The sequence below is a fragment of the Pyrus communis genome, chromosome 16 (genome assembly GCF_041283825.1).
Source record: "Pyrus communis isolate YQ-2024b chromosome 16, ASM4128382v1, whole genome shotgun sequence".
In the NCBI taxonomy this organism is placed as follows: Eukaryota; Viridiplantae; Streptophyta; class Magnoliopsida; order Rosales; family Rosaceae; genus Pyrus; species Pyrus communis.
Genome location: NC_142580.1, coordinates 8,879,357 through 8,891,574, shown reverse-complemented (window position 1 = coordinate 8,891,574; position 12,218 = coordinate 8,879,357). Strand labels below are relative to the sequence as shown.

At 36.9% G+C, this 12,218-nt stretch overlaps 1 protein-coding gene across 3 annotated transcripts in view; it reads right to left on the bottom strand.

The window, feature by feature from the left end:
• LOC137730929 (uncharacterized) overlaps positions 1-12,121 on the bottom strand; it is a 32,401-nt gene extending 20,280 nt beyond the window's left edge. The window contains exons 1-24 of one of the 3 annotated variants that reach the window (XM_068469940.2): positions 11,783-12,121; positions 10,528-10,609; positions 10,232-10,335; positions 10,028-10,123; positions 9,842-9,886; positions 9,276-9,326; positions 8,445-8,548; positions 8,208-8,325; positions 7,711-7,812; positions 7,368-7,568; positions 6,830-6,987; positions 6,374-6,532; positions 5,529-5,621; positions 5,004-5,355; positions 4,580-4,693; positions 3,500-3,595; positions 2,768-2,835; positions 2,470-2,590; positions 2,166-2,387; positions 1,827-2,045; positions 1,630-1,739; positions 662-758; positions 346-444; positions 118-255 (exon numbers count right to left, since the gene is read on the bottom strand). In XM_068469940.2, coding sequence (XP_068326041.1) covers positions 118-255; positions 346-444; positions 662-758; positions 1,630-1,739; positions 1,827-2,045; positions 2,166-2,387; positions 2,470-2,590; positions 2,768-2,835; positions 3,500-3,595; positions 4,580-4,693; positions 5,004-5,355; positions 5,529-5,621; positions 6,374-6,532; positions 6,830-6,987; positions 7,368-7,568; positions 7,711-7,812; positions 8,208-8,325; positions 8,445-8,548; positions 9,276-9,326; positions 9,842-9,886; positions 10,028-10,123; positions 10,232-10,335; positions 10,528-10,609; positions 11,783-11,797 — 2,964 coding nt within the window. In that variant the 5' untranslated portion in view covers positions 11,798-12,121. Of the gene's footprint in view, positions 1-117; positions 256-345; positions 445-661; positions 759-1,629; positions 1,740-1,826; positions 2,046-2,165; positions 2,388-2,469; positions 2,591-2,767; positions 2,836-3,499; positions 3,596-4,579; positions 4,694-5,003; positions 5,356-5,528; positions 5,622-6,373; positions 6,533-6,829; positions 6,988-7,367; positions 7,569-7,710; positions 7,813-8,207; positions 8,326-8,444; positions 8,549-9,275; positions 9,327-9,841; positions 9,887-10,027; positions 10,124-10,231; positions 10,336-10,527; positions 10,610-10,804; positions 11,009-11,782 lie in introns of those variants that run through there. The other 2 variants (XM_088687708.1, XM_088687709.1) reach the window with 2 other exon arrangements.
• Between the last annotated feature and the right edge of the window lie 97 nt (positions 12,122-12,218).

The following is a 12,218-nucleotide window of genomic DNA, read 5'->3' as shown; positions in this document are numbered from 1 at the left end:
TAAATATCAGTAGTAAGCCCCATAGGTGATAATCATTTTCCAAAATAACCAAAAATGATGGGAAGCAGGACGCTGTAGATACTTTAACACGATGAATCTACTAAAAGAAAAACCAACCTTTCCATATATGAATATCTTTGTCTCCACCAGTGCCCCATTAATAACTAGGTCAGCTATTTTTGAATTCGTAGTCTGGGGTTCACCATATTCAGGGGGATCACTTGTTTCTTCCAATACATTAACTGATGGGGGAGCCTAAATGCAAAATAAATACAAACTTATAGATACCACCAAGGAGATAAGTAAATAGGAGTTTTAAGTTAAGATAGAGATCTTATATCATACAGAAGCTTTATATGTAGCGTGTATAAGCCCTTTCAACCAAATGGCCTTCTCGTCCTCAGCCCGAAACTCTATAATCAAGGTAGTAGGAGACTCCAAAGCCTGGAAAGAAATACAAATCCATAACATGTATGATATTTGAATAAGGAAGGATATGCCCAGCCCCAAGCAAGGCTTGAACAAAATAAACATAAACATTACTATAATTCTTCCACAATCCAATAATTCAGATGTCAAGTCGAAAGCACGGACATAAATATTCAATTCCACTGTTTGACCTTCAGACAGTAAACTATCACTTCCCACAAATTTGACATACCTTTTGATTGTCCATTCCCCTGTAACTTACAGCAAGACAAAACAGTGAACCACCAATGTTTTCTCGGGGAACCTCATATACCTGTCTACCAGCCATGCTGTACCATCCAAATATAGAAATTTTCAGTTAGTAGCATAAAACATTTGATTGCAGGAGATAATAGCAAAAGAAATGCACAACCAAAACATTTCATATTGCTCGAAAAAGAAACCAAACTGTAGGGCACAGAGTAAGAAAAGCTATTGGTGAAGAATGCGTTTGGATGGGGTTAGTAGCATACAAATGAGGTGATGGAGCCTTATAGAGTTTGTAAGAGAATTGGGAAGAGGTCTAGGTGGACCTCTTCCAATGTTATGGCACTGATGTGGGTGAAGGGTGCAGATATAGCTTTGGTGTAATCGATGGAGCAGTACGCCTTGAAGGATCTCCTCCAGAGCTTTATCTTGTCGCCAATTATATGATTTGGTGCTCAGTCAAATGGAGGATTTCAGTGGGCTCCAACCCTTAAAATGTTGACCCACGACTGGGAACTACAGCCAGTTTATACATTTTTGTATTACTTATACTCTGTAAGGATAAGGAGGACAGATGCTGATAAGTTGTAGTAGCACCCTGGCCACGGGAATATTATTCAAGTTAGCCTTATTACAAGGTTTTAAGGGGCGGGATGCCTATTTCCTTCCCCTGGTCCAGCATTTGGAAGGTTGATTGGGTTGTATGTAGATAGTGCTGCGACAATGGATCATCTTGTCCTTCATTTCTCAGTTGCAAAAAAAAAAAAAAAATCATGATTTTCTGTTATCCACAACAGCAAAGCAGAAATGAAGGAATATGATCCAATTATTGACTAGTCTCATTTTTCCTTTTTTATTACCATCTATCAAGGAAATTTGGCAGTAACTTTCTGGTATTTCTAATGTATACTCCCTCTGTACTAAAATTCACCTAGAGAGAAAGAGAGAAGTAACCTTGAGTGTCGCAGGTAACTCTGTGACTTTTCAGACTCCAGCACATAAAGATTTATTCCCGACAACACAAGATAACATGGTTGCCAGGTAGCCACAGAATTGCCAATCCCCTGAATTGGAAAAATAGACGGAAAAATAACATCAGACGCCGAAATACAAATAAAATTACCAACTTGCTCCTTCGAATGACGACATACCCTCCATGCTAAAATTCTAGCTTCTGCAGAAAGATCCGCCGGACTCCATGGAGTTTCTGCTTGAAAATCATCAAGAGCAGGCTGACTGCAAGTTTCCAATGTAAATATGTTTAACAGTTTCATGAGCCTCTGGAATCTCGATGGTGAAAAGTGAATCCCAAGGTTTGGCACTTGAATTGAGATGCGCATTGACGGGTAACTTGGGTGGGGCACTTTGATCTTAAATTCAAAGATGCATAGGTATGGTTAGCAACAAATCTACTAATAATGAACCAGAGTAAAACTTGCACACCAAATAATATAAATATTAACAAGCAGGAGAGAAATATGGCAAATTACCCGGTCAACAAGTACAGCCATTCCACACCTATCTATGAGAGAATAGCAATTCTCAACATTGTAGGGGGTAGGAGATAAAGGTGGGTGATTATCATAATCTGGTACATCCAAAGTGCAACTTCGACAGTCAGGACCACAATCCATAAAAAAGGCAGCAATATCTCTTCCAGTTATAAAAAACCGAGAATATAAGTTCTGCCTCTGTTCGTCATGCTGACCATCCTGCAACGATTAACTTATCATTTCAGGTAATGCGAATCAATCAGGCACAATTTGGAAAGGTCATTAGAAAAAAGAGGCATACCTTTGTGTGCAGTGTGAAATGACCAAAATCCAAAAGAAAATGGCTATCACATTTAGAAGAGCCACAAGTTCTGATAGGAACTCTTACTTTTGGAGCATCTAAGTCGATATCAAGAGCAAATCTGAAACAGGATCAGTAAACATAAGAGCAATGTAGAAAAAAACTCAGTTGCTTTACTCTGTACAAAGTATTAAAAGAATACGAAATAGAAAAGCTATGATGTTTAGCATATAAAAGCTGAACAAATAGAGGTATATATTACTAAGTGAAATAAGATTTAAGCATAAAGTATATTAACCTGCTTTGTTCTTCTAATACCATTTGAAACTGCTCCTGTGCTCTACGAGTTACTTGCTCGATTTTCATCTGCTCGTAGAAATGAATGATAAAAGATTAGTCAACGAGTATAATTCATATTAAAGTTAAACACACATCACATTATGTTTTAAAAGGCTCGCCTCAGGGCGCGCCTAGGCGTCCTCTAAGGCTGGGCGTGAGGGTTGCCGCCTCTGTTTTGAGGGAGTGGGTGGAAGGCGTCGCTGGAGCTGCCTAGGGGCGCCTCAGGGGCTTTTTTTTTTTTTTTTTTTTTTTTAACTCCCAAACCCAAATTTTGGGTAGGTTTTAACTACCTCATACCTCTTCCTTGCACTATCATCTCTCTGCCTTTTTTTCTGATTTTTATTTTTTTATATAATGGATGTGTGTGTTGTCTGCATGCATTGTTATATGTGTGCTTATTGTGCTTTTCATCCTCTATTTTATATATATATATATGTATATGTATATATATATAATATAATATATGTATATATGTGTGTGTGTATATATTTATAATATATGTGTGTGATCAGGGTGATTATTGATTAATAAGCTTCTTTTTTTTTTTAATATAATATATGTGTACGCTCAATGTATATATTAAAAAATTTAGGTCCAGTAAGGCTTTGCCTCACACCTAGACCGGGCTATCCCTCGGACGCCTCACCCATGCCTCACGCTTTTAATACACTAACAATAATGATATTATTACCTGCAAAGCAGTTGCAGTTTCCAACGTGACAGTAGGACTAACTGCATTACTCCTTTTCACAAATTCTAAAAATCGATGAAAGCTTTCCATCAAAACCTGCAACAAGAAAAGATTCAGGAAGCTCCATGTAAAAAAGATGTTGAACAAAAGAAAGAGGGGAAGCATACAAAGAAAATCAAAACTAAGCCTTAGGGATCCATGCACGTAACCACTTCAAGATGATAATAATTTGAACTAGGTTCCACTCTCTCTCTTCTTTTCTTTTTCTTCTTCTTTTTTTTTTTTTTTTTTTTTTTTAATTTTAGAAGAAACGATAACACTTTATTACAATAATAACATGAATTGCAAAATAGTGGATAAGAAATCCATCATAAACTAGCTAAGACCACTCAAGTAGATGTATTTACAAGTAACATAACCTCAACCAAAATCAAGTTACGGCTGCTAACATATCCCACACTATATTTTTTTTGAGAAGAAACTGTAACAGTTTATTAAAAAAGAAAAGTGTAATACACAGAAGTGGATAAGAAATCCACCAAGAACAGAACAAGAAAAACTCTCCAGAGGATCAGATTACAAGTAGGACAACCTCAACCAAAATCATTTTACTACTGCTAACATATCCCACAGTATGTGAGAAAGAGAGTAATTCTTAAATTCATTTGAAACTGAAGCCCAGAAGGCTGCCCAATATCTTACTCTTCCCCATAGATCTGCTACCCCCACACCAGTATAATCCTCAAAAATTCTTTTGTTACGCTCCAACCAAATGTTCCAAAAAACTGCCGACACCAGACAACCCCACAAAGCTTTAGCTTTCCTCCCACACTATATGAGAAAGAGAATAATCCCTGAACTCATTCGAAACCAATGCCCAGAGGGCTGCCCAGTAGTATTAAGAGAGTAGAAAAAGGAGGTTGGTAAAGAAGACCAACACAAATACAAAATTCAAACAAAAGCTTGAGGATCTCTCTCTCTCTCTCTCTCTCTCTCTCTCTCTCTCTCTCTATATATATATATATATGTGTGTGTGTGTGCGCGCGCGTGCATATATATATTCAAAGATTGGACAATCACCGTGACATAGCAGGGAGAAATTGTAGCTGACAGCCTCCAGTCAACATTCTCTCCAACTGGAGAGTGTACAAAGCTAGCGGCTAGTGCATTCACCTTCTTCTCACTACAGACACTCTGCCAAAAGAAAAAAGGACAGGAAGAAAAGATGAGTAACTTAAAAGCAAGATGCAGCAGCGCAACATAGCATCATTTTGATTCTGTGTCGGATTAATATCAGAAATTCACATGTAAGAACAGTAGAGAGAGGGGAGGGCGGAGATTAAGTACTGTTAAGAAATAAATAAAACCACTTCAAATTATAGAAATTCACTAAATTCAGAAAACATTGACATCAAAACAGTTACAATTCACATAACATTCTCCCGTCGCCAACTTAAAACCTGTTACTGCTAAATCAAATTCTGACATTTATATGGAAACAAACCTGGGCAAGTGAGCCTTCAGGCGCAGACAAACCATAGAATTTCAAGGACACGTCACAATAGGTACTTCGATGTTTAAATTTGGTTGAGACTTGAAGTTGCTCAAATCTACAACACACAACCTCCGTTTGATTTATATCAATGATCCTAGCAGCTGCTTGACCAACAGACACAGTTACCAAAAACCGGATCATATTCTGCATGTCTTTTCCTGAATGTGCTGTCACTGCTTCATCTGGCTGATAACTCAGTAACTTATTGATTGCCTGCCATTCCTCTTTAGTCAGTCTTTCTTCCGTTAACTGTGATCCCTCAGAAGCATCCACAATGGCAGAATCTTCAGCAGGTGTACGCCTGAGGGAAAAAAAAGTGGCACTACACAAATTGGGAGGTGTACGTAGATAAAACTACATGCAGAGCTTTCACAAAAATAGAGGTCAAAATAACTTAAGCACAGCACGTGACCCAGAAACAAACAATCACAGAACACAGAAATTGCAATGGAGCATTTCGGAGTCTTGACTAACCACACAAATGAAAACCAGCTTTTCTTCTGCAATGACCTCTGTTCAGCTGCTTCCTTGGATTTAACAGATTCTACCTTTGCATGTGCAAGTAACCTACAGGATACATGCACAACATCAAATGAGCACAACATCATAAATTGAATGTACCTTTATAGTATTTATAGTGTTACAAGAACAGAGTAAGCGGTCTCTTCAGCAAGCAAGCCCAGAAAATAAATACCCCAAATATGTAGATATGCTAAAAATTTATATAAATCCATAGGAAATCCTCTTGTGCCTCTTTGGTACACCCTCCATGGAAAGTAAAGTTGTTTAAATTGCACATTCTATGGTCAAGTAAAGTACTTCAGAATAGGATAAAGGAGAAGCAAGATTCACAAATCTTGGAATCCATAAAAAAGCGCAAGACAAAATTGCACTATCCCCATTGAAACCTACACTGACATTTAACGGTAACATTTGGATTAAAGGCAAAATTCAATACCTTCTCAAGTTTAACTAATTTAAAGCGACAAATATAAGTAATTCCTCACAGATTCCAAGACTAAATTCCAAGTTTAATTGAACATAATAATCTTATTGCTTTGGCATTTATTCCAACAATTTAAGGGAATAAAAGCTAATCACTTTGCAAATTTCATAAACATACCAAATGGGTTTAAATTGCTAATCCATACACTTAACATAAATAATAGAATCCAAATTCAACTGTGGTTCCTTTGAACCCGAAATAACAACTATGAGGCATAATGCCAAGGTTAAAATGGAATATATGCATTCCCTAAAATCTACAATCAATTTTAATAAATAGCAATGAAGTCAAAAGGAAATAAAAAAACATTTACCTCCACAAAAGAATTACTTTAGAATCCAGATCTTTCTCAATTTCTCTAATTTCTGCATTATTAACGTTTGATGAGTGTTGCAGTGAACCAGCATACAACTGAATGTAACGGCGGCGAAGCTGACAAAGATCTCGAATGCGGTCCCAAGAGAATCGGTAACTGATTCAGGCAAACAAGTGTGAAGTCAGAACCAACATGGGAAATTCATAAAAATACATTACGATTTGCAATATACGTCCAAAAGAATGTTGTGAGAAGTTTCAATATTTGAAAAGTTAAATACAACCCTCAACTCAATTCCAGTATTTTTAGTTTATAAAATTTAAAGGCAAATTGTAAAAATGAGAAGCTGACAAAAAAAACTTGAATTAAGACAATCTACCAGGCCATAAACAGGCTACAAACAAACCATAAAAGAGTATATAGATACATTTTCTCTATCAAAATATATGTTACCACATTTTCTTCTGCTGCAGGGTCGCTTGAGCAGCATAGCGCCACCACAAATACGGACCCTCTGAAACTGGCACCAAAGGTCTCAGATGGGCAACATCAACATAAGTCTTGTATCTTGAAACAACTTCTAATAGTTTTATCCAATCATAATATTGGGCCTGAAAAAAACCAGTAGAAATGAGTCATAGCACTCCAGCTGCACACCAAGAAAGTACGAAAAAGAACAAATTTTATGGGTTGCGGAAAAGAGAAAACTAACACCTCTAACTTTCCTCCGAGAGCTGAGAAAAGCAAGTTTACTCGATACTTACATATTAGAAGAAAACATTGAGAGAGGAAGAAGCAAGGGAGAGAGGAATACGGGGGTTACTACAAAGTGAAAGAGATCCTCCAACGAAATCTTATTGCATTTTCTTAACTCCCACCATGAATTAAAAATATAAATACAAATATTTGTTTCCCAATGGCAGAACAGGAGAGAGGGTGAATAAAATAATACCAGAAAATAAGACATTTTAAAGGGAAAAACATTGTGCACCTCAGTTATTGTCAAAGAAACATCACTCAGCACAAGGGAAGCCTTCTCAAACGGAACCTCTGGATCATTTCTTTCTTGATTTCCAATGCGGTGATATTTTAAAACTCCATTTATAGGTGACACCAAATACTTGCGATTCACAGCCCACTTAGACACCATTCCACTGTCATCAGCAGGTTCATCTATACCATCTTCAAAGATCTAGTACATATTGATACAAAGAAAAGTTAGAAGAACTTTTAGGCAGTAAATAGATTTGGTTAGGCGAGACAACATTACCAAAAGTAGATGCTTTAATATAGTAGAGTACAGGGGCTAGTAATACTGCAGCATAAGAACAAACCTGAATCCATTCCTCAGGAGTGAGATCTTCCCATCCCTTATCTATCTTCCAAGGAACACTATCAGAATCATGATACATAGCAAGTCTCTCAAGTTGCAAGGACTGTCACAAGGAGATTGTTCGTATTCAACATAAGATTATCAAATTTACATGTAAAAGCATAAAACATACAAATAAATACGAAAACCACAAAACACAGGACATTGTTACAATTATGAAAACAATTCTACAAAGTAGGGCGTCCTTTTCTAAGCCTTTCAAGGATGTTCGATACAGTGTGATTCGTCTTCATTGATATATTATTTGTGCAAAAGTGCCATTGCGGGTTTTTGGTTTATTCAGTTGGCATGTGTATGTGGACTTGCTTGTTTTGTTAGATGGCTTAGTATTGACAAAGATCAAAGCAGTCCAGAAAATTGAAAAGATAGTGCTCCGTGCTCGACAGATGAGCATTCTCATAAAAACCAGGATCCTAAATAATAAAAGACAAGGCTAACCTTCCGCAACTTATCAAGCGCACCACTGGTATCAAATGTTTCATTCCCTTGCTCATCCATTGTAACAGCAGCGAGCTTGGCTAAGGTAACACCCGAACAAAATGGATGTCCTGGATTGCTAGAAAACAATAGAAGGACACAAAATTTAACATCCGGAGAGCAAAAAAATAGAAATAAACTGGGTACAAAACAAATAGAAGATTTCAGACTTCAAAAGAAGTTAAGGAAGTTACCAACCTGATTGAATCCTCATATCTAACATGTACATTGCTAATTGATATCTTCAGATTTCCGATAATAGTAGCAATGAGGGAACCTAGCCATGAATTCCCAGGAGGTGGCTGCAAAATAGTCAGCTGTCAACTGAACTGCTAAATTTTGTATCGAAGAATGGGAATGAAATACACCATCTATTCACTTAATAAACAAAGTGGGGTGCTAATTCAATCCAGTTTGTATGTAAGAGAGTGTTAGCACAAAATGCTACTTTGATTTATGCAAAGTGTTACAAGAACTTCCCGCATAAAGCCTTCAGTTTTTTAGTTAGATGCTTATTTGTAACAAATTTAACAAATTCATCATGTCAAACATATGTGAATTTCCTAGCAAGCACCACCTGATTTCCTTCCCCATCACTACTTTCATGGGAGATATCTATTTCATAGATGTCAACATTACCCAAGTCCATAAACATATATCTCAATCAAAAAAAGCCAACCAACATCACTTTCACCAATCTTTTGGCTATGAAAAGGGAAAAACAAATCAAAAGTGCATGCCATCAAGATTAATCTTGTTTGTGGATGGATTTGCAAAAAGCCTATCATGAGCTACGTGGCCTCACTAAAAATTCCATGAGCAAAAAAAGGCCATGTTTTGTGTTTCATGTAGGAAAAATGAAAAAAGCCAGATCCAAGTAATATGTGGCAAAAAGCCTATTATAAGTAAGGCATTATAAGTAAGGCATAATGTACTAGGAGAGCTGCTACAAAAAGGGTTAAGGATGCATAACAAGTTTAACCAAAAATAGATGCCCAATGTAATATTAATAAAATTTAAGTATCATACACTTCCTAGCCTTGACTTCGACATTGCTTCAAGAGTTGCTGCCTCTGTTTCCTGCACGCAATATATGAAAAAAATCCTAAATATTTGACCAGAGAGTACATCTAAAAATTTTTCCTCTGCAAAAATCAAAATCTATCTATAAATAATATTTAAGAAACAAATTTACATACCCTAACCAATGAACATTAACAGCACAACTAAATTTCAATGTGAATGTATAAGAAAACCCGCTAGGCAGGACATAGGTATGCATTTTTCTTTTTCAATCATTATTTTCTCAATCAGTTGATTTTTTCTTCGCCTAGTGTGTTCTTTTACCTTTTAGGTTAACTAGTCAATGGTCAGTCACAGGCCTATACTATACAGTCAATTGTCAAAGATCTTCCAATTCTATTCCTCACAATAAACCTTCTCCTTTACTACTTTTACCAGTTTTTTTATAGGAAACACACATTTTACTTCTGAAAGAACTACTACCGGTGGGACGAAATATATGTCCATCAAAACCATACTAGCAGCCTCAATCAAAAATAGATAGAGCATACATAGACAACACTGAGTTTTACCTCAATCTGTTGAAGTTTGGATTCAAATAGTTTTTCCCTGTCCTCCTACACAACAAAATTAGTAACAATCAATAATTTAATGATGATAGTAATGTAAAACAAGGTAATCTTAATACATAAGAAAATACACCTCCAGCAGTATGCAATTGAAATAAAAGTTTTTCCACCATAAGGATATCACCGTACCTTGAGATTCTGGCCATCAGTAAGTGGATAAGCAAGAATGAATACACGGTCAATGAGAACAATGACAGGTTCTTTGCCTAAACTTTTCCAGGGAACCTACAAGGAAAGAGGACATTAAGAACATCAAAAAGAAAAGTGGACATACTATCAGCAGTAATTAAGAACTAAAACCCAGCCAGGGAGAAGGTTTAAGCCACTCGATACCTTTAATGTAATGGTACCAATAAAACCAGCTTTCACAGTGACTGGAAGTTTCAGTGAATTTAAGGCCTCTGCCTTCAACTTCAAATCTTTGAGAACAACATCACCTGTTAATTTGAGGATATATAAAAGTATCAGCGAGTCACTATAAACCACCGCACTTGAGTACATGTTCCCAATATGGTAAGCATGTTGCTTAAAAGTTTCACAAACATTAAGGTAAAATGTAGTAATCTTCAAACTTAGGTAGGAAGGACGAGAAAATACAGAGAAATGACCACTTAAGTCATAATACAAACCTTTCCAGACACTGATTCTTAAAGCTTCAACTGAGAGTCCGTGGACATATTCGCCCAAATATCTTCGAAGCAAATGCAGAACCTACCAATAAAACATTATAAGTTATCATTTCATCTAGAGCTACTAGATACGAACAAGCATGCATGTCCGTTAATGTTTAAACGTAATCCTTTTCCATATGATAAACATAACTTTATTAGTTTATTATAAAGAAAGAACAACTACATGCATAAACAAGATTTTCATCTCATCTACCAGAGACTTTGGAATACAAACTATTTGAGACAACAGGAGTTGGAAGCGAATTCCTTATGGGATATGGTCTTATTTGGGACTTCCCATGCCCTGTGGTTTCAAATGATTTCACAGATACCCCTTCCTTCTGCTGAATATGAACTGGAAGACTGTTGTTTCTTAGCCAGTCCGTGAATTTCTTGCTTGGCCTAGTTGAGTCTTGTTTATTAATAGTATCTCTGATAGCTGTACTAATTGAACATTGTAGGGGTTATACAGGTTTGCAGGTCATCCAAAATTATAATTTCACTTCGTTATAAATGATGAAAAACCTTCATAACATATCATCTTCAGCCTCAACTAGAATCTGGCAAGGATTTTAAGCTCAAAAAACATCCAGTTTTAGATTCTAAGTTTCCAACCCTTCTGTTCCTTCAACTTTCAATATTCTTACTCTAGCAACTTATATATTTTCTATACACACACATACACAAAGACATAGATAGAGAGAGTAGTGCTCTTTAACCGAACTATAAAAAGCCGAGTTGCGAGGATGTGACACTCGAATCATGAAATGCTCAACCCATTGTCACAGTTAGCGAGCATTAACTATCAAAATTCTCCACATGCACAGACTAGTGTATGTTAACCAGAAGAACAATCACTTCCTATTACAGTCCTCAGGGTTTAAAAATACTAAAGAAGCCGGTTCTTCACCGTAACGTCGTCAAATTCACATAGCGATCATTTTCAAGTGCAATAATACCAAGCTCTATGAATAATCACTTAGATATACACTTGATATGCACATTACACCTTCCCTGACACCAGAAAAACAGGAAAAAAAAAAATCACAGATACAATTGTTCCAATCCAACAAAGCCAGTAACCAAAGGGCTTTCACCAAATTTCAACAATTAAACAAGCTAAAACAATCAAACAGATTCAACAGAGCGCTTATACAATCAAATTCATGGTGTAAACGATAAAAATCGGGAAGAAAGGAACGACGAGCCTTACGTGTGCTTCAAACATGGTGGCGAAACGAACCGCCACTTATCGGACACGATCAGCCGGAGATCACGACCTGAAGAATGCGCAAACGGAGTGTGATCGGCGCCCAAGCACTGCCATAGAAGTCGGTTAAATTAGGATTTGCAAGCTCAAACCCTCGGAGCGAGAGAGAGGGGGAGGATAGAGAAAGAGAGAGTGAGGAGAGAGAGAGGGAGAGAAGCGAGCGGTTTGAAAGGACCAGATGGGGAATATTTTATTTGGAAGCCAGAAGCAGCAGGCGCGTGAACGTTTATATATGTGCGTGTACCCAGTGGGAAGTTTGTGCAATGCCGGCGGTTGTACCGTGGTACGGCTATCAGGTGATCCTTTTTTTATTTTCTTTTTATTTATTTATTTATTTTTCTGAATTTACAAAGTGTGTCATACGACAAGCTCAGGTGCG